Raw genomic sequence first — 21,173 nt, 5'->3', positions numbered from 1 at the left:
CCCTCTCTAATACAGGACACTGTGGACGGAGCTAGTATACAGACTAGGCGTCCAGGTCCGACGGAGGGGCACGTGGGCGTGTCCTTGAGAAGCTCAGGAGTCGCGTGGTTCGGGGAAAAATGCCCCTCCCGCCTCCGCGCGCCAGTATTGACTGGGAGAGGGCACGACGCCCGCCGCTGGGACCCGCCCCCAGGAGAGTGTCACTATAGGAAAAGGAGCCCAGCGGCTGCATCTGATCTTCCTAACCTGGGTGGCATTAGAGCGGTCCTAGCAGACTATTTTAGTGTGAGGGCGAGCGCGGGTGTGGACGCCTCTGCTCTGGACTCTCTTCCTTTGCTCTGAATGTCTGCCTGCGACTCCCTGTCTCTGAATCTTTCTGTCTGTGTGTCTGGGTGTCGCTCTGCCTCTGATCCTTCTCTCTTCCAGTGTCTCTGTCTCCGCAGGTCTGTGTGCCCTCCCTCTTTAACCCTTGCACTCTGTCTCGAGGTCTTTGTGTCTCTCAGTCGTTCTTTTAATTTTTCTCTCCTCCAATATGTCATTTTCTCTCTTACCCTTTGTCGCGCTCACATCGCTCTCTCCCGGTCTCTGGCTTCCCACCCTCTCCTGGCCTGCAGAGTGGCGCCCATCCGGAGGCTCCCCTCCCCCCAGGGGCAAAGCTCCATCACCCGCAGGATTCCGCTTTACATGTGGGAATCTTATTAGAAACAGACTCTGGTCACTCTGCAGGAGACTGACGGCTGAACTCTTCCATTCCTCCACAGTAGGGGTTTCCCTTATTGTGCTGTACTACATTTCATGGTCCTTATCATGTCAGTGAAACTATACTTTTTTATGAATCAAAATCATCAGTTAAACATTCATGTTTCCACCAAGATACATTAAGAAACAGCAGCGACCAAAAGAATGGAGTGAGTTTCTGGAGTCCAGTAAATCCCGGTGACATAGTAAGACTCTGGATTCACGTAAATACTCTTCAGTCCTTGTCACAGAGGTATCTGAGTTCATTTACATAACTGCTAAGGAGAATGGTTGTGCTTTCATCCCAAAGTGGGCATCCTCAATGAGAAGCTCCTCGTTTGGAGGGAGTTGCTCAGTCTCCAGATACTTGCCCTCTCATTCTGCATGAACACTTCCATATTGAGCCTCACCCACAAGCCCAGGGAAAAGTCCCTGGCTATGCACATTTTCTTTCCTGAGGTCACTAGAACATTAGGTTCCTAAGACCGAACAACCATGCCCAGTTCCATGCTTGCTGCAGGATGTCTTGAGCCCCTGGAACTGACAATTCACAAACCATGTTAGGAACTTGTCTGTGCCTATCTGGATATATTGTGGTGATCCTCATGCTATGTGTTCTTTTTCCTTCTAGATTTTTTGAATGCTAGGAAATTGAATATATACGGTACGAATTGGGGTGGGAAGAGGAACACAGCTGTGAGCAGAAACAAGGCAACTTGCAGTGTATTATGTGGTTGTTTAGTTGTGACTGGTTCCGTCAGTTGTACCTGCAGTGCAGGAACATTTGATGCCCTTATTTCCCTAATTCCTGCCCCCTCTTGCTGGTCTTTGCCCTGTATTTCTTTTCCATGCCCCCTCACCTTGTTCCACTCTTTTCTGATTTGCATCACTGCTCCCTGCTCCTACTTTTTGTTCCTGCCCGCTCCTGCTGTTTTCTGCTCTGTCTCCTCGGTTCTTGCTCTTTGCCCTCTGTCTCTACTTGTCACTCTCCTTGTTTTTGATCCCCTGCTGTTATTATTTTATCCATATTGAGCTGGGCACAGGCATTGGGAGAAGAGGAATGATGATCTTAGCTGCACTTATTGAATTACTCAACTAGACTTCCACAGTGAAAGTGATGGATACTCTCCTAGATACATAATTTTGAATGGAATACCCCCTGCCCTAAATTCATCAAGTGTAACAATTGAACAAAATTAGCACCTATGTACCCTATGGGACTAATGAATGTAAATGGAACCACAAATTCAGAGCCATTTGCACTCTACTGTATTTCATTCAACAGGAGGCTAGCTCCATTCCCCAGCCTACCATCCTCCCCAAGCCAATCATCTTCTTTAAATTTCTAAAATCCCCAAATCTACCAATTTAACAAAACCCTTAAACATATACACTTATCAATATGAATTATTACTGGTGATATTCACCTTCATCACATGGTTAAGAAGTTGTCTGCCAGGTTTCTCCACTGTAAAGTCACTATTTTTACCTTTCCGTACTTGTTTCTTTGGAAGTAAGTGAATTACTAAGTCCAGCCAGCATTAAAGTAACAGGAAGTGAAATCCTGGATGGGTATCTACATGTTTTTTGGAATCTTTTGTAGGAAAGATTTGCCTCTTCTCTTCATTTATTTCTTTATTCAATCTTTTATTTACATCCAAGCTGATGGATATTTATTTTATTCTTTTGGGGGTGTAATCCTATGCTGTCATTATATATTTTGGACAGATTATTCCAGCCTTAGCCACTGTGAACTCTTTTAGATCTATTCTTATGTCATTTTGATGTTTCTGTTAATTTTTATTTATTGAAACATCATACTGTACATCCTTCCACACCATGGTTACCGGGGAGAGGTTGGTTAAATGGTACAAACTTTCAGCTAACAGGATGAATAAATTCTAGGGCTCTAATGTACAGCATGGTGACTTTAGTTAACCATACTGTACTGTCTACTTGAAATGTGCTAAGAGAGCAGATGCTAAGTGTTCTCAGCACACCAAAAGGAGGTAACTATGTGAGATGGTAGATGGGTTAATTTTGCCTCACCATGGTAATCACTTCAAAGTGTATATGTATATCAAACCATCATGCCATATACCTTAAACATACACAATTTTTATTTATTGTATCCCAATAAAGCTGGGAAAAATGTACATCCTTGATTTATGGCACTAGAGGATGCCCTGCATTTTCCCACAGGATGTCTGCATTTTCCCTGCTTCAGCCCTCCAATCTGCCATTTCTTCCAGGTGCTGCACTCTTTGTCATATCCTGCTGAATTATTTCCTAAGGCAGAGCCTTCCAAGGGCTCCCCACTAAGTCAATAACCAGGAAAAAGTCCTGATGTAGCCCAGCCAGGGACACGTAGAGCCGGCGAGTAAAATAGGGATGCTATCCCCCCAAAATGGTAGTATGTGATGATGTCATGCACTGGCAAGAAGCCAGAGAGTGCACATGAGAGCAGAATCTGAAGTTGCTGTCAAGTGGTGTTGACGATTACATTTGGAGGGTGGCTGGGGCAAGGATGCAGGGTTTAACACCCTGGCAGGAACTGCCTCAGATGGTGTGAACATGCTTCTAGGATGGCTCCTAGAGATGTGGAATGACTAAAGGACTTGCTGGAGAAATGCCAGCACTGCTACGGCAGACAGTAGAAACAGGAAACACAGATCTATTGAGGTAGGCATGTTAAAGTGGATAAACTATGTAAGACCAGGTAATGTTTTGCCCCAGGCATCTGAGGGCCGCTAGCATGCCTTGCAGTGTTTTTGAACAATACCTGACTCTTTTCTGACCTGCTCTCCCTTGCTGGCTTCCAAGTTAGATGAAACAGATATGAAAAACTTGCATCAGTCTTTGAGGTACCCCCCAGATAGGTTTGAATAGATACACACAATACTTGGCAAATAATGTCTGCTCTCCTCCTTTCTGATTCAGGGACCAGGAGGCCTTTCTGGGAATGGGTGTAGCTACTGCTTTCAAACCAGTGCATAGCCGGGGAGGAGGTGAAACAAAGGCAAGTACAGTCACCACCGAACTTTTCTACAATTTTGAAGTTGCGCTTTTCCTTGATTCAGCATTTCCTTGGTTGTTGTAAGTTGTTGAAATGTTTTGGAGCGTTCTGATAGAATCGGTTCTGACATTTTCTACTTGTTTTTAATGTGTCTGTGAGGAGATGAGAGCTTGGAGCTGCCTCCTCTGCCATTTTGCTGACATTACTCTTCCAAGTATTGTTTTTTAAATACAATTCTCTGATTTTAAAAAAATATGAGCTTTGCAAATGGGTACAGAAGCCAACATGAAATTATTCCTAATAGGAAAAGCTGGAACAATTTGAGCAAGTACATAAGTAATGTTAGTACTGAATTATAATCCAAGAAACAAAATAAAGATCTACGAGTCCATAATAATATAGATGAATAATTGAACAAATATATAGAGAGCGGGGAAGGAGCAGAGCTTCCTTATGGAATAACTTGAATTAATTCCAATTACTTTGTGTACCCTGGAGTGTGAGCTGAAATTAGTGATTTACTTTCAAGGGATAGGGAATGGAAAGGGAAAATAAAAAGTGGGCTTTACAGTGGAGTGTCCTTGATAGCCAAGCGATCAAGGTTAACATTTCTAGAGATACTATCATGTGCATATAATGTACCCCTGATATGATTTAATGAGAAGGGCACTTTTTTCCTCAGGTTCCCCCCCCATAAAAACCATAACCCCAGTCTAACAATGAGAATACAAGAGACAAGCAAAATTGAGGAACACTGTACAAAATACATGATTGGTATTCTTTAAATTTTCTAAGTTATAGAAAACAAAGAAGGACTAAGATACAGTCACAGATCAGAAGGGAGAAAGGAGACAGGGTGACTAAATGTTGTGATATTCTGGATTAGATTCTGGCACAGGAAAAAGAAATTAATGGAGAAACTGGTGAAATCTGAATAAGGTCTGTCATTTAGTTAATAGCATTGTACCCATGTTAATCCTTCAGTTTTGACAAATGTACCCTGGTTATGTGAGATGTTCTTGTTAAGACAAAGTAGGTGAAGGGCATAAAAAATTCTATGTACCGTCTTGGAAACTTTTATGCAAATTTAAATTTATTCTAAAATCAAAAATTGAATAGAATGAATAGAGAATGTACTGTTTTTGAAGTTGATATATTATGTTAAAATGATAAATTCAACTAATTCCCCCAAATATTAATGTTCAGAGCTCACTTATGCTGTAAATCCTCTACAATTTCAACCTGTGTCTGCATCTTATAGTGTTTTCATAGTGTTTGTGGTTCTTTATTTTAGTTTTGGAAACATGTTTTATTTTAAAGTTGTCAGTTTGATTACTAAATGCCTTCATATTTTGTGTCTTTTATATTTTGAAGTCCTAAAAATATTCTTCTTTGTGTTATTACAAAGGTTTAAATGCTTTGTGTTATGGGGACTAGAGTATCCTCCCTTTCTTTCACCCAACGATTCTTGGTTCAGCAAATCATCTACGGAAAGTTCAAGGCATGTCAGGTGGAGTTTGACCCCAGGTCTCTTGGGATCTGTTCCTTGGTCTAGGTTTTGTTTTGCTTTGGGTAGAGTGAGAAGGTGGCAGTAGTTTGGGGATGAGAAGGATTAGAGTCAGTCATGAGGTTGCTGGAGAGTAAGAGATAAAAGATGAATTAAGAATTCAGAGAATCAAAGGGATTTTTTTCGTCAGGGTGGAGTTTGTCATCCTGAGATTTATTTTTCTAAATTTTATTGATGCGTATACTACTTGCGGAAAGTGAAGAAAAGTGTATATAATTCAATGAACTTTCACAAAATTACCCCAACTTGTCACCATTTTTCATGTCAAGGAACGGAACATTATAACCCTGCAGTTAAAGGACTGACTGAAGTAGCCCTTGGGTTTCGATTGTGAGTCGACTGGCGACAGGACTCTGGATCGGAAGTTAAATGGGCTGGGGGAGCTCTTGCCTTCAGAGTTGTTGTCTGTGGACTGGGTGGAAAAAGGTTTATTGTATTTAGAGTTCAATGGGTTTGTGGGGTCATTGGGTGAGATGGTGGAGTTGTGTCCAGATTCTGAGAAGACACACAGTCCTCCCAATTGAAGGGTAAGTAAGCATATTGGATCTCTGCCATCCCATGGGAGCCTTGAGTATCTGAGATGGATCCATTCCTCGACCCACAGACGTCTACTACTGAACTCACAGATGCTCATCACTAACCCCACACTTCATCAGTGTCTCCATTCACCACTGCCATTAACCCCAAAGAGCCCTATCAGTTATTCCACAAACCCACTTCCACACCCCAGAGTTTCAGTGAGGTTTGTGGGTAAGGCCCAAGGTGGGCGAAGACAGAAGAGACATAAAGACCCCGTCACCTTTGTTACATCAAGACTGTTGTCCTCAGAAATGACCAGTAGATGGCAGAAAAACCCATGACTTTGAAACATAGACAGCTGTTCCAAAGATGACGGAGCTTTGAGAGTCTATATAAAGTTTTTCTGAGACCAGCTCACCTGCCTGGTAAATACTGAGAATTAGGGATGTTGTGCTATGAGAATACTTTCCATTGAGACTTTTTCTTTTCAGGCCACCTCAGCCCACTGTGTATAACACAGCTCACCCCACTCCCAAATCTGTACCTGTCTGAAGTCTTGTGGTTCACCTCACCCTTCTTTTCCCTAAAACACATTAGGAGGAAATAATCTACTTTGAAAATTATTTTCTAAAAGGCTTGAATGTGGCATTTCACTCTTCCTACTGGAGTGTTCTGCATTACCATAGAGATTTGGCAATCCAAAGTGATGAATCTCTGTCCAAAGTAATGGACATCATGGTGTATGTCATATTTTTGGATAAGCAGAGTTCATCTGCTTCTAAAACTAAGTTGGTGGATGCAGCCCTATATTTTTAGTAATATTAATAAGAGCTGATATTTACTCAGCACTCACTATGTGCTAGGCGCTGTACTAAGCCCTTTATGTTGGCAAATCAAATCTTCCTAATAACCCTGTGAAGTGATGGATAGTTATTTTTTTTTACTAAGAAGCACACTGATGCCCAGAGAATTCAAACTTTGTTCAAGGTATATAATTAGAAAAATGCTCAGGACTATTTTTTTTTTTTTTTTATGTATTCATTCTACATGCAATTAAGAATGTGGCGCTTGATGTTAGCATTGCTGGGCCTTATGAATTCAGATTGTTCTCTTGACTCTGTAACACGTGTTAAAATCTTCTCATTACTAGATCTGGGCAACAGTTTTAACTGGGTTACCCTGAGTAAGGATGAGCATACATTCTTACAGGAGCATTTTGACAGTATCCAGGCTGATATTAGCAGAGTATTTTAAACCAGGACTGTCCTGTGGGCTCCATGTCACATGACCCTCTTTAACGCAGTGGAGTGTTTAAGTCATCCTAACTGCTTCCAGGGACCAACTCAAGTCTTCTCTCTCCCCCACAGGCAAAACATCACTCAGTGCTTCCAATGCAATGTGTTCCTCTGGGGGTATAGCTTAATGCTCAAGAGCTCTGTGTGACAACTCAACATCAATACCCCTAGGACAGAGTGAGTTTTGTCAGAGATGCGGTATGTTGTGTCACTGTCCTGTGCCTAGAAAACAGCCTCTCCCTGCTCGCTGGCCCACTTCCTAAAACTTGCTATGGTTGTTCGGTTTCTGGTTTGAAAGTGAGAGAAACCAACTGTAGTGAGCTCATTTTAAAAAGGGAGTTAAGAAATCAGAGTGCACCTCATGCAATGCAGGGTTGAAAGGCACTAGACTTCAGGAGGGATGGAATCAGGAACTGCAGAACTCCTGAGATCTCTTTCTCTGCCCTTTGCCTACATTGCCAGATCTTATTTTAGTGCACTTTTGCTTTACTGCTCTTCACAGAGTTGCGTTTTTCACAAATTGAAGCTAAGACCCTTCACCAGCAAAAAGATTACGACTTGCTTTATTGCGACACTCGCTTTATTACGGTGATCTGGAACCAAAACTGCAGTATCTCTGCAGTATGCCTGTACTTCCTTCTGTATACCTTTGTTCTACATACAGACATATATATTATCTATCTATCTATCTATCTATCTATCTATCTATCTATCTATCTATCATCTTCTATCTCTCTCCACACCTCTCTCTGTTATTTCTCAGCCTCCAGCTTTTCCAGTTTGCAAATAAAAATCTTGGCCACATAAAGCTCTCACATTCCCATGTTTTGGATCCAGCCACACAGGAATATCTGATTTGTCAGCCCCAATATCAAGTTCCTCTGCAAATACCTGATGAGCTCAGTTCTGTATTTGCTTCTCACTGATCATCTGTGGGCAAGGCAGGGTCACATGGTAAAATATGGGAGCCTTCTGGGAGCCTGTCCCTACTATGTGTGTGAGAGAGAGGGTACAGATCGACCAGGCTGCGACAGAGAGAAGCTTCTCTTCATAGTGTTGCTTTGCATAGACTTTGCTCAGAACAGTGAAGGGGCAGCTGATGGTGTGTGAGGCTCCATCTGAGGTCTCTTTTGGGTTCCTGTGGATGATTGCCTTATGATCACGGTCTCTCTGGTCAGAGATCACTCTTGCTTGAGATAGCTGTGGAGGCTATGATTTCCATTCCGCATCTACTGAAGTTTTGCTCTTCTTCCTTTTTCAAGAACTTTTCTTCCCTTCCTCATAGAGCCCTTTCGGTTCATGATTCACTGGGCCCTGGCCAGAGTCGTGGAAGGCCTGGGCCAAGCCCATACAATCAGAGTAGCCCTGAACATAATGACTGGTCAGCCAATGGCACATAACCCAGTGAAACTTCTTGGAAATTTTTATGCTAGAGAAGAGAAAAGGGGGTTCTCAGATGGGGTTGCTGACCTTGCAGATGAGAGCCTGTCTGAGAATGATGCCAGAAGAGTTGAGCAGAGCTGTGAGATGGAGAAACAGACCAAGAACCCTAAAAGTACTGAGTTTTTGGGTCAAGCCAGGCCAGAAGCCAGGGAGCAGTTCTGTATAAACCAAGTATGAGAGCCCATAAATACCTTCTCTTCAGCTTAAGTGACTTTGAGCTAGTTTTCTGTCACTTACAACCTAATGTATTGGCTCGCATGCTTCAACCCACAACAGGCTCTGAGGGTCCCTATTTAATCATTCTCTTAATGATTGATTATTTTACTTGTAAACATCTTCAAAGAAGGGAGTCTAATAAGCAACAGAGCCCAGAACATCACCGTTCATCAACCTTCAAAGTAGCCTTTATATCTGGTGCTGGGATTAACATTTGGTGTTTCATCATGAATCTATTCATAGATGTAGCAGTGTTATCTTGTTATTTTCTATTTTCTCTTAGGTGAAAAATCTAGGGACAAGATCATGAAATAATTGTTATGAAGGCAAATCGCCTAGGGGAAAATCCACTAAAATCTTTTCAACCTTAATATTAGACATTCCTAAAGCCTAAATACAGATCCATATGTGAAAAACAAGGAATAGTTAGTTGTATTACTTCAGAAATGTTGTGGTGTCAAGAGCATGACTTAACCACTCCCAGATGATGTAAATTAGCAAATGGCCTGATCCCTATTATTTATTTACTAAGCTCATCTCCTTGAGAAGCAATGATAATATCAATCAAATGTCAGAGACCCCTAAATTCTCTTCAGCCTGCAAAACCTGAGCTCAGAGTATGTGAAAGAGAGAATTTTGAAACATGCTTATAAGAAAATATGGAGATTACCAACCATATTTCAACATATATACGCCAAGCATCATGAAGGCTAAGACGGCTCCATCTTCTGTCATTAACAATATGAATTGATTATCTCATAGCGAAGTAGGTAATTTGAGTCACATTCTCAGCAAACATCCTGATCATGAAATAATTGTTATGAAGGCAAATCGCCTAGGGGAAAATCCACTAAAATCCTGAAAATCCTGAAAGACTGGAAGGCTAGACTCCTATACTCCAGTAGTCACATTTTGAGAATAATTGTTTCCATTGAGTTAGTGGGTCCTAGATGAGAAAATTCAACAACCCCAAAAAATGAGGACAAATCTCCAATGGTCAGCATTTAATTTTGTTGCAATATTTTAAAGTGAGTGGTCACAGAAATTTAGTAGGTTATAACAGAGGCTTAGACAGTAATCGTAATTTAAATATAATGCATTAGCAGATGACATGAGACTATATACTTAGAGAATCCACCAAACAACTATTGGAACTAATAAATGAATTCAGTAATGTAGCAGGATACAAAATTAATACTCAGGAATCAGTTACATTTTGTACACCAATCACGAACTATCAGAAAGACAAATTAAGAAAACTCTTCCATTATAATTACATCAAAAACAATCAAATCCAAGGATGTAAAAGACCTTTACCTGGAAAACTTAAGACACGGAAGAAGATACAAACAAATGAAATATATACCGTGCTCAGGGATAGGAAGAATTAACATCCTTAAAAATATCTGTACTACCCAAAGCAATCTAAATATTCAGTGCAATCCCTATCAAAATACTAATGGCATTTTTCACAGAACTAGAATAAATAATCCTAAAATTTATATGGAATCACAAAAGACCCCGAATGACCAAAGCAATCCTAAGAAGTAAGAACAAAGTTGCAGGTATCACACTACCTGATGTTAAACTATATACTACAGGCCCACAGTAATCAAAACAGCATGGTATTGGCATAAAAACAGACACAAAGATCAATGGAACAGAACAGAGAGCCCAGAAATAAGCCCATATCTCTAAGGCCAATTAATTTATGACAAAGGAGGCAAGAATATACAATGTGGTAAAGTCAGTGTCTTTAGTAAATGCTGTTGGGAAAACTGGACAGATATGTGCAAAAGAATGAAACAGGTGTCGTGGGGCTTCCGATTTTGTTATTTTGAGACTTGGCTAGAGGCGCGTAAGTGGAATCTTGAGTCCCAGCATACTCTTTCATCCACTCAATCATTATTGCTTTCTTCTAGGGCCTGGCCATGTCAACAGGAAAATTCAGCTCTAAGAGATCCCATTACCAGGGTAACCCTACCAACTCCTGCCCATTCTTCTCTCCCCATGAGAACAGAAGATTTGACTGACAGAACATGCAGAGTGTCTGGAGTCTGACAGGTCCTGGTTAAACACCACACTCCAGCCCGTCACCCCATATGTCCTGAGTGCCACATCATTTTCCTCTTTCCTCCACAAGTGATCAACTCTCCTGAGGAGAAATTTGAATTCACCTACACATGAGATGAGAAAAAATATCATGGTTACATTCATGTGTGGATATTTTCAGCAAAACATACCTCACCTGGGGTAAGCTCACATACCCCGAGGCCTTTGTCTTCTCTGAGGCCCTGCAGAGAACCCTCAGTGTTGGCCAACAAACCAGAAACACAGGCATGGCCTCCCACAGTGTAACTTAGGACACTGTGCTCCCAGGACTGCCCATCCATGGCTGACTTGGTTCCCTGCCCAGGGTATCTTGAGGCCCTAGGGCTGGGTTCACTTAAACCACAGAGTATTCACAGTGTGCTGACCTTCCAATTTTGACTTCTGACCTCATGAGCAGTTTTGAGTAACAATAAATTAAAATTGAATAGACGTAGCATGAGCTATGGAAAAGAGTACAAATAGGAGGGGAAAGGCAGCATCTTGGTATCTACAGGACAGAAGGTCCATCTACCATGAGTGACCCACCAGCTGCGCTTTCAGCTTAGGATCTGTTGCTTACTCTCTCCCACTGGACCCTGCTCTCTCTCCCTTTTCCTTTTCTCTTCTCTTTCTGTCCTTTTGCCTTTCCTTGTTCCTTGTTTTCTCTGTTTTTGCCCATTCTATTTGAGGAGCCTCCTGATCTTCCCCTTTCTCTATCATTTCTATCAGCTTCTACTGTCTGCTGTTTGCTCCAGTTTTTTTGTTCCCTCCCTCTGTTCCATGCACCTTCTCTTTGCTCCCAGGACTCTCTTCCAGTACTTCATGTTCTGCTACATTTTCCCCCAGTGTCTACAGGGGCACAGAGTAAGAGGTGCTGAACTTTGCTCTGTTTTTTGCAACCTCCAGAGAGACTTCTAGAGACAGTGGTCACTGCTTCCTCACACTCATACAATCATCCAGGTAAGATTGCTCCTGCCCTGTATTCAAGGAGTCCAATTTACCGAACCAAGCACCTGTTTCCACTCTGTGAACAGTCATTTTGATGTAACTCAAATAAGACCCTCCCAGATTCCACGCCAACCTCCTCAAATCTATCAACACTTACATGGTTTGTGTTCTCTTTCTTGATTGGAATTCTGGTGAGAGGAGTACTATGAGTTGTCACGTTTGATGGAGGTGAGTGTTCTTATGAAACACACATTTCTCCATGGAGTTTTTTTTTTTTAATTGACAAATTTAAAAGAGTCTCAAGGACCAATATAAGAATTTTAAACTTCATCCCAAATACAATAGGAAACAATTGATGTGTTTGGTTAGTGAGGGCAAGGCTGGATACCTTTCCCTTCTCCTAACTCTTGTCCCTCCCCCCAGTACAATCTGTAGTATTGACCATGAAATTCATGGGAAAAGTCTTCTGAAACTGGCAAGGTATCTATAGGTGGGAAGACGCCCTTGGGTAGTCAGTATTAGGAAATGTCATACTAAAGAACCCTCATCCCAGACCTTGGACCAAAAAGTCAAAGAGAAACGAGTCCTCACTACCAAGACTGTGAACTTGAACCCCATACCCTTTGCCTGGGCTCATTTCTTCTCCTTTTGCTCTCTTTGGAAACATGAGTTTCCTTCCCTGCCTAGTCTCAGGGTTCTCACTGACCCTGGCAGAGACTTGGAGGTGGTCACTTATCATGTAGAATTATTGTATAAGTCTGTATTGAGCCCTAGTCTGGAGTTTATAACAAAGGTAAAACAGGGAGAAAACCCTATTGAAGAAGAAAGTTTGGACTCAGGATAAAGTGAAAGTCCTATTTAAGAGCCAACCTTGATCGAACTAAAGATGGAAAAGGAAAAACACGAAAGGGAAAAGAGAAAAAATAGGCAGCGCTATTGGGAATAAAGAGGGGGCTTATAGTATTGTGAAATGATTAAAACTCCATCCAAGTATTCCAGAAAGCCACTGTCATAGCTTTGTCAACGAAGAGTACATTTTACCCTTGTTAGCATCTCATGTAACCTTCACTTCAATGATAGTAAGCCTACAGTAATAGGTATTCTGGAGTAAATTGAAGCCATTGGTAAATTGAGGCCTAAGGTAATTAACTTATCCTCTGATCAGAACAACAGGGCATTATTTATTCCACCATTAAAGCTCCTCTTTTAGGTACATCAAACATCACCTACTGACATTTCCGCACTTGAAATTGTGGAGAAACATGGTATAAAATACACTATGTTGCACACATCCTAAACATTAATTTTAAAAAATGTTTGCCCAAAATATATATTGGGGGTGCCAAAAAATGGATACAAGTGGACACTTTGGTCAGCATTGCTCAAGCAGTAGTTTCTGTAATCAGAAGTGTCTGGATGCTGACACTCTGAGCACCTCTTGTAATTGCAGAAGTCAAACGTGATTTGTAGTCATCTTTTGTAATTGGTACATATTGAAGATTGCAATGTTAATAGTTTTTCTTTCCTTTCTTAAAATGTGTATACATTTTTTCGCACCCTCTGTATACATCCAATTTCTAAGTTTTCCCAGGGTCTGCCCTCACCTTTTGACTGTTGTTCACATAGGAAAAGAGGTAAAAGTGAAAGGGGATATGGGACCAAGGATGGGGACAATGGCATACGCAGCAATAAGCTCAAACACATGAATGGATCTTTGAATGGCCTGAACTCAGGCCAGCATAAACCTCAGCTTTTGAGAATCCACTGCCCTGGGCCATGGATACTTGGGATGGAGACATCTGGGTTAATGCAGTCAAAAGTCTTAAGACGCCAGATTCCCAGTGACCTTCTCATCCCATAGAATTGGTGGTGCACTCTTCCTTATTAAGGGATAGCACTTTTCCTTTGCTTAAAGATGATACAGAGGCCATACCTGAGCCAGTATCAATACCTGGAATTGAATGCAGAAGAGGACTGGTTCACAGGTAAGAGGAACTTGTGACACCAGGGTAAGTTTGTATGGTAAAGACTTCACCACATAAAGACTTAAGACATTTTTTTTTTTTTTGTAATTATACTCTGGGGCAAGAAGAATAAGCATCTTAAAGACTGTGAGACATAGGTCAGAATTGACTGATATCTGGAACACCAAGTATCCTTAGGAATCCATGTTTGAACTGGGGTCATTAATGGAGTTGGCCGTAGAACAGATTGCACTGTATCTACTAAGTCTGCAGACACAGTCAGTATTTCAGATCTTGGTCTCCAAACATGTAACTGGGATAGGTATAAATGGTGGTTGGCACTGGGCTTTTCCTCTCTGGTGTAAGAGCTATTTTAATGAGTAAGACCAGGCGGAAGCCTCTGAAATTGAACCCTGGCCAAGGTAATAAAACAATATTATAATTTGGGGATAAAGGCAGAAATCAATGCCAGTATTAAAGTCCTAAAGGAAGAATGAATTAAGGTCCCCAGTATATTTGCATTTAAATTCCCAGCATGATCCTTAAAAATAGAGTTTATGAGAGGCTGCTGTACCATTGTAGAGGCAGATCCAAGGGCTATGTGGCCAGAAATGGATTTGGTCAAACCTCCAAGTCATACTTTCAAGCCATTCAGCAAAAATTTATCAAAAGAGGGAAGTGTTACACCTAGGACTGAGCATCAATAGATTCTGAGGGGCAAAGCTACTGTATGAACAGGTAACCCAGAAGCTGTGTGATCCAGGAGTATTGAACAAAGGCCTTTTTGTTCACTCACAGCTTTTGACCATCTGAGGGAAAAACACAAACCCAGACTGGTTAATAGATGGGTTGGCTTGGCATGTTGAAACAAGCTGAAAATAGATGGCTGCCATATGATAGGCCAACTCAAGAGTGATCTTGAAAGAAAGCGGTAGAGTACAATCCTCTCAGAGAGCACAAGGAAGTACTTTTGGTCATATTGTTTCTGTGGAAGTGAAGTGAAAAGATAGATGTCTTAGTTTACTAGGACTACCATAATGAAGTAGCACAAACTGGGTGGCTTAAACAACAGGAATTTATTTTCTCCCAATTCTGAAGGCAAAAAGTTCAAGGTCAAGCTGGGTTGGCAGGGTAGATTTCTGAGGGCTTCACTCCTTGGCTTGTAGATGGCTGTCTTCTCCTTGGGTCTTCACACCGTTTTTCCTCTGCGTGTCTGTGTCCCAATCTCCTCTTCTTATAAGGACTCTAGTCGTATTTGATGAGGGCCCACTCTAATGACCTCATTTTACCCTATTTACCTCTTTAAAGACCCTCTTTCTACATACAGTCACATTCTGTGATATTGGGGGTAAGGACTTCAACATATGAATTTTGAGGGGGACACAATTCAGCTCATAATAACATATGAATAAGAAGTGGCAAATGGATGTTTCAGTCCATTTCCTTCTGCAGTTGATTGCAGCCTCACACGGTGCCCCATAAAGGGGAAAATCCACCCAGCCAACGCATGGACTCATGATTAGTAATAAAATTATGGTTACTAATTTAATCAACTTTAGAAGGGAAATGGAGACATAATACATCATGCACATTTCAATCACATTCTAAATAATTTTTATGAATAAATGCACTATGTAACAACACTTTAATCAAGATACAGAAAAACAGCATAAAAACTCCAATTCCCTCAGACCCATTTGGAGTTAATCAGTTCCCCAAGCCAGCTTCAGAAAAACATTGACCTAGTTTCTATAACTATAGATTAATTCTGTGTGTTCTAGAATTTAATATAAATAGGTTAATACAGTGTAATCTCTTTGGTAAATGGTTTCTTCCTTTCAGCACAATACTTTTAAGATTCATCCATGTTGTTGCCTGTACTAATAGTTCATTCCCTTTCTTGCTGGTTGGTATTACATTGCATGAATATACAAAAATTTATTTATTTGTTCAGTTACTGATGGATTTTGGCCATTATGAATAAAGTTGTCACGTGCGTTCATTACAAGTCTCTTTGTTGTTCTGTGTTTTCATTACTGGTCCAAATACTAAGGTTGTAATCTATTGGTCATGTGATAATTGTATCATTAACTTTATGAGAAACTATTGGACTTTTTCCAAATTGGTTCCAATATTTTATACTTCCAGGAGCAAGACTTCCAGTTACTTCAAATCCTTGTCAACACTTCGTATTGTCAGTCTTTTGTAATTTTAGCCATTGTAGTGAATATGAAGTGGTATTTTATAGAGGTTTACATTTTTCCAAAATTAAGTATTGTTAGGGACTGTTGGCCATTCATATATTATGTTTTATGAAGCGCCTGTTCAAATATTTTGCCCATTTGTATTGTTTCTTTTTCCTTTTATTATTGAGTGGTAGGAGGTTTCTTTCTTTTTTTTTTAATATATTCTGGTTATAGGATATTTGTCAGATGTATGTGTTTTGCATACAACTCCCCTCTCTGGGACTTAGTCTTTTATTTTTGGAATTACAGCTTTTGAAGAGTGGGAGTTTTAAATTTTAATGAAGCTTAATTAATCAGTTTATCTTTTATAGTTTTTGTTTTTGTGCCCCATCTAAGAAACTGTTGCCTATGCAACTGATAAATTTTATGTTGTTTAGGTTCTCAGGAGGGAAAGCTAGGACATATATGTTACCTGTGTATATACAAATATTTATAAACACTTTTTTAACTCTGTGTGTGTGTGTGTGTGTGAGACCTTGTAGCCACAGAAAATCTCCCTGTGCTCAATTTGGTTCATAAAGTTTGTGTGAGGCATGCCATCTGTCCCATAGGTGTTCCCTTTCTAGAATCACCCTCTGATTCCAAGGTTGATAGTTGACCTCCACATTGGGTGAGATCACAGACAATTGGTGCATGGATTTTGTAGCCTCCTTGATGCCCATTAACCACAATTCTGCTTACTCAGATTCTTGATTCTTTGGTCTATCTTATTCTGAGAGTTTTAAATGGGAAGTTCACCTGCTTATGGGAAGGTTGAAATTGGGGGTCTGGATAAATTAGATGGAGACTGTAAATATGTAAATACCAGGAGTCGCCTTTATTCCTGACACTGTATGTTAATACACTCGGATTTCTGTGTCTATGCCAGGAGGACCATCTCCCCTACAGGACTACCTCTCCCAGAATGGACCCAGGTGTTCTTGGGAACCTTTGGGGCCCAATGGTAGGGACCATGTGCATTTGAGTTTGAATAAGTGGATTTATGTAAGAACTATATAAGCCTGCTACTACACTAGTTGGTAAATTTATTTTCAAAAGGGTGTATGTTGACAATTCTGGAACTATTTTACATGTATATTAGGGTTGAACAAATAAGTAAATAAATTATATAACATGGGAGTCAGATTTCTTATTGCCAGAGAAACAAGGTACAAATAATCAAGGATTGAGGGCTAGAATGAACCCTGCATTACTCCATAGTTGAAGGTAGTATGAACTCTTATTAATCTTAATATATATTGAGAGAAATAAAGAAAGTTATAACTATGTGTATATATACATGAATTGGTGTACATACATATGTTTCCTAGCTCTATTGAGAGGGCCTAGAAGCAGTGATACCCCAGTAGCAACAAATAACCCAGAGCCCAGATAGAGGTTTCTAAATTCCAGTGTGCAATTTTAAAAAATGGGGGCATTGCCAATACAGTATAGAAAAAGAAAAACAGTGGCTTTTCAGTGGAGAAACCTAGCAGTAAGTAAAGAATGTTAACACCACCAGTAATATGATACCAGTGCTATGTTGTGATATGGTGCAAAGAGAGAAGTACTTCCTCTTTGTGGTATATTTCCCCCAAATCAATAGTCCCAGTCTAATCATGAAAATACCCCAGACGAACCCAAATTGAGTGTACAGAACACCTTCCAGTACTCTTAAAAATTGCCTGGTGGTCGAAAACAAAGTTAAACTAAGAAGTTGTCACAGAGCAAAGAAGACTGAGGAGACAGGATGACTAACTTTTCAGTATCCTGGATTGGGTTCTGGCACAGAAAAAAGAAAGACCTGTAGAAATCTGAACAGAGTGTCCGGTAATAGTATTGTACTCATTTTAATCTCTTCATTTTCACAAACATACCATCATTACAAAAGATGTTATTAGGGCTGATTAAATGAAGGGGACACAGATGCCCCTTGACTTACGATGGGGTTACGTCCTGATAAACCCATTGCAAATCGAAAATATCATTAAGTTGAAAATGCATTTAATACACCTAACCTACTGAACCTCATAGCTTAGCCTAGCCAGCCTTAAACAGGCTAATGCCAGAACAGTGACATTAGCCTGTAGTTGGGCAAAATCATCTTACCCAATGAGTACACCATACAGCATTGGTTGTTTAACTCAGGTGATTGTGAGCTCAACTGGGAGATGTTCTCTCTGCCTCGGCCCAGCATCACAGAATATTATATTGCATAGTGCTACCTGGGAAAAGATCAAAACTCAAAATTCTAAGTATGGTTTCTACTAAATGCCTATCGATTTCACACCATCATAAAGTCAAAAAATCGTAAGAAGAACCATCGTAATTTAGGGAGTCTCTATACAAAAATTCTCTGTACCATCTTGGCACCTCTTGGTAAATCCAAAATTATTTCAAAATTAAAAAAATAAAATAAAATAAAGAGAGAAGAGACTGTTTTTGAAGGGGCTCTGGAAAAAATTGGAGTTGATAAATTATGTTCAAAGGAAAACTTCAATCAATTCCCCAAAATGTTCATTGCCCAGACCTCATTTTTACCATAAATCTGTAAATCCTCTACACTTCCAATCTATATCTGCATCTTATATTTTTATAGTGTTTATGGTACTTTATTTTTGGAAGTATGTAGTCAAATTTAAAGTAGTAATCAAATTTATCAATTTTTTTCCCTTCATATTTTGTACCGTTTGTGATTTGATGTCCTAAAAATATTCCCCTTTGTGTTCTTTTAAAGATTGAAAAGTTTTCTGTTTTATTCTCAGGACTTTACTATTACAAGAAATGATTTTTGTATTTGCAAAGGAGTCTTGATTCTGTGGGAACAAGTGATTTTTGGTTCTGCAAATCATCTGGGGAGGGTTTAGGGCGTGTCGGGGGGGAATCTGACCCCAGTCTCTGAATTTGTCCCTTGGCCTGGGCTCTTGCTTTTGGTAGGATGACGAATTGTCAGTAACTTTGGAATGAGAAGGATTAGGGTCAGGCATGCTGTTGCTGGATGAATGGAAATAAAAGATGATTGAAGAATTGTGAAGATACAGGAAATTTGTCACCATTGTCACCAGAGTCGGGTTGATCAGCTTGGGATTTATTTTTGTAAATTTTACCGATGCATACACTACTTGCAGAAAGTGCACAAAACTTAAGTGTACTACTCAATGAATGTGTACAAAACTAACTCAATTCTGTTAGCATCCGCCAGATCAAGAAACAAGAATGTTAGAACCTAATGCAAAGCAGCAAGAGTAGTCATTGAAAGCGCCATTGGAGCTCGGATTTGGTAGTTGTGGTATCTCGGGGCCAGGATCCATTCACAGCGACCGGATGTAGAGGGGACACACATGGCCCGTGAGGAGTAGTTTCCCTGCCATATATAATATTGGCAGTTCCTTTGTTTCCACGCACACTCTGTGAAATCAGGTTCTGGACAAGTGCGCCAGCAGAGGAGGCAGGGTGGAATCTAGAGGTGGAGGGAGATACGGGACTTGTTGCCATTCCCTTCCCACCTCTTGTTCACAGACCCCAATCTAAAAAGACAAGGGTGACAGGGTGGGGTTGGGGGAGGTGGGTCTGAATACAGGTAGAGGCTAAAGGGAACGGTGAGAGGGGGCAGGGAGCGGGAAGGAAACCAGGGGATGAGGCCAGAAACCAGGAAGAAGATGGAGGAGCCAGGGTCATCCAGCGAGGGAGATGACAGGGAAGATCTAGAAACAAGGAAGTGGGACAAGGACCAGTGCCTGAGTGACGGGAAAACACAGACTTAGGAGGCCACTCACTTGACATTTACATCCTCTTCTATATGCTCCCTCGAAACCTACTTGCTGCTCTTTGCTGAGATAGTTCCAGAAAGATACCAGATGGCATCTTGTGAAGATCATTCTTCCTGCCCTCAGATAGCCTGCAGTGGTCAGAGAGTATGGCCCGAGAGTCAGCACGGCACGCATGGATGTCTCCCAGAAAGGACGTGCTATGGCCCTGAGTCAACCGGAGAGAGTCTGAAAACCCTCAGGCTGGGGCAGTCAGCCATGAATGATGGCCCAGCACTTTCCTAGGACGTTATCGGTCAGATCATGGAGCAGGGGCCCTTGGTCCTTGGTGCTGCTAGAGTTGCAGAAGTAGAGTGGTCTGTTCAGGGGAAGGAGGCAAGGTTGAGCGGATGTACGTGGACAGGGACGCTCACCTGCAATAAGTAATTGTGACTGATGACGGGTCCTCATCTCATAACCACACTTCTCCCATAAGAGAGGTGTGTAGATATTATTCATTTTCGGGATACTCTTGGGAGCCTTGAGGATCTGTGATGGGAGGGAAAGAGAGGCTAGGACCTTAAGTTTTCATAGGAGTTTCTGGGCTCCAGACACCATCCAAGTACCTCAGCCTGAACAAATTGGAGAATGTAGGTATCGGGTTTACCTTAATGATGTTGACTCTGAAAGCTCGTTTTAGCAGGGTGTTGTTTCCCGGTCCTAATAGATCAGCTACTATAACTGGGAGGAGGAGGAAATGGGTCAGGAGCCCATAGGTTCATTGATTTAAGATTCTCCACCCTAAGTCTCCTAGAGACAGTGTTCAGATCAACAGAACAACCCCCTCCCACCCCCGTGAGAGGGTGAGAGGTGAGATCTTCTTGGTGGAGACTTCTCTGGTGTCTCCCTAGACTCACCAATGTCTGACATGCAGTAATATGTCTGAGGGTGCTGAAGTTTACAATCACAAGCTTTGCAAGGTGTTGACAGAGCAAGGAGCAAAGGAAAGGCCAGCAGGAATGAGGTCTCCATGGTGGACCCTGGGGGACACAGGGCATGCATTAAATCATGAATTATTTCGTGCCCAGCTCCCCCATCCATCTAGAGACTGAGTGGCTTTGGAGGACTGTCTACAAAGAGTCCAGCTCCCAGGATCTTGGGGACCGCATGCAAGCAGTTTGCGTCCCATGTCTAAAATGCCTTACCTGTGTCAGTCTGAGCCAAGGCACCACAGCTTCTACAGAACACGCAGCACTTTGAAAGTTGTCTGAATTGCCTTTTCACCCTGGGGCATACCCAGGGAGATATAATCTGATTACTGGGCGTATCAGTCACGTGGAATTGTTTTTCTCTCATCTGCATTTTCTTTTCATCCTTCATGTGTGTCAACCAGGCAGGTTTGGTC

The 21,173-nt window shown here is 41.2% G+C and overlaps 1 protein-coding gene across 1 annotated transcript; it reads right to left on the bottom strand.

Annotated features, from left to right (window-relative positions):
* Positions 1-19,248: 19,248 nt before the first annotated feature.
* Positions 19,249-20,800, bottom strand: LOC308489840 (metalloproteinase inhibitor 1-like; the record flags this gene model as incomplete). The annotated part of the gene is made up of 5 exons (XM_081031479.1): positions 19,249-19,482; positions 19,799-19,920; positions 20,203-20,317; positions 20,436-20,509; positions 20,686-20,800. The coding sequence occupies 5 exons, from the start codon at positions 20,798-20,800 to the stop codon at positions 19,249-19,251; spliced, it is 660 nt and encodes a 219-aa protein (XP_080887605.1).
* Positions 20,801-21,173: the final 373 nt, after the last annotated feature.

Source organism: Rhinolophus hipposideros (genome assembly GCF_964194185.1).
Source record: "Rhinolophus hipposideros genome assembly, chromosome: 21".
In the NCBI taxonomy this organism is placed as follows: Eukaryota; Metazoa; Chordata; class Mammalia; order Chiroptera; family Rhinolophidae; genus Rhinolophus; species Rhinolophus hipposideros.
Note: the sequence above shows the minus strand (reverse complement) of the source record. Positions and strands in the feature narration are given on the sequence as shown.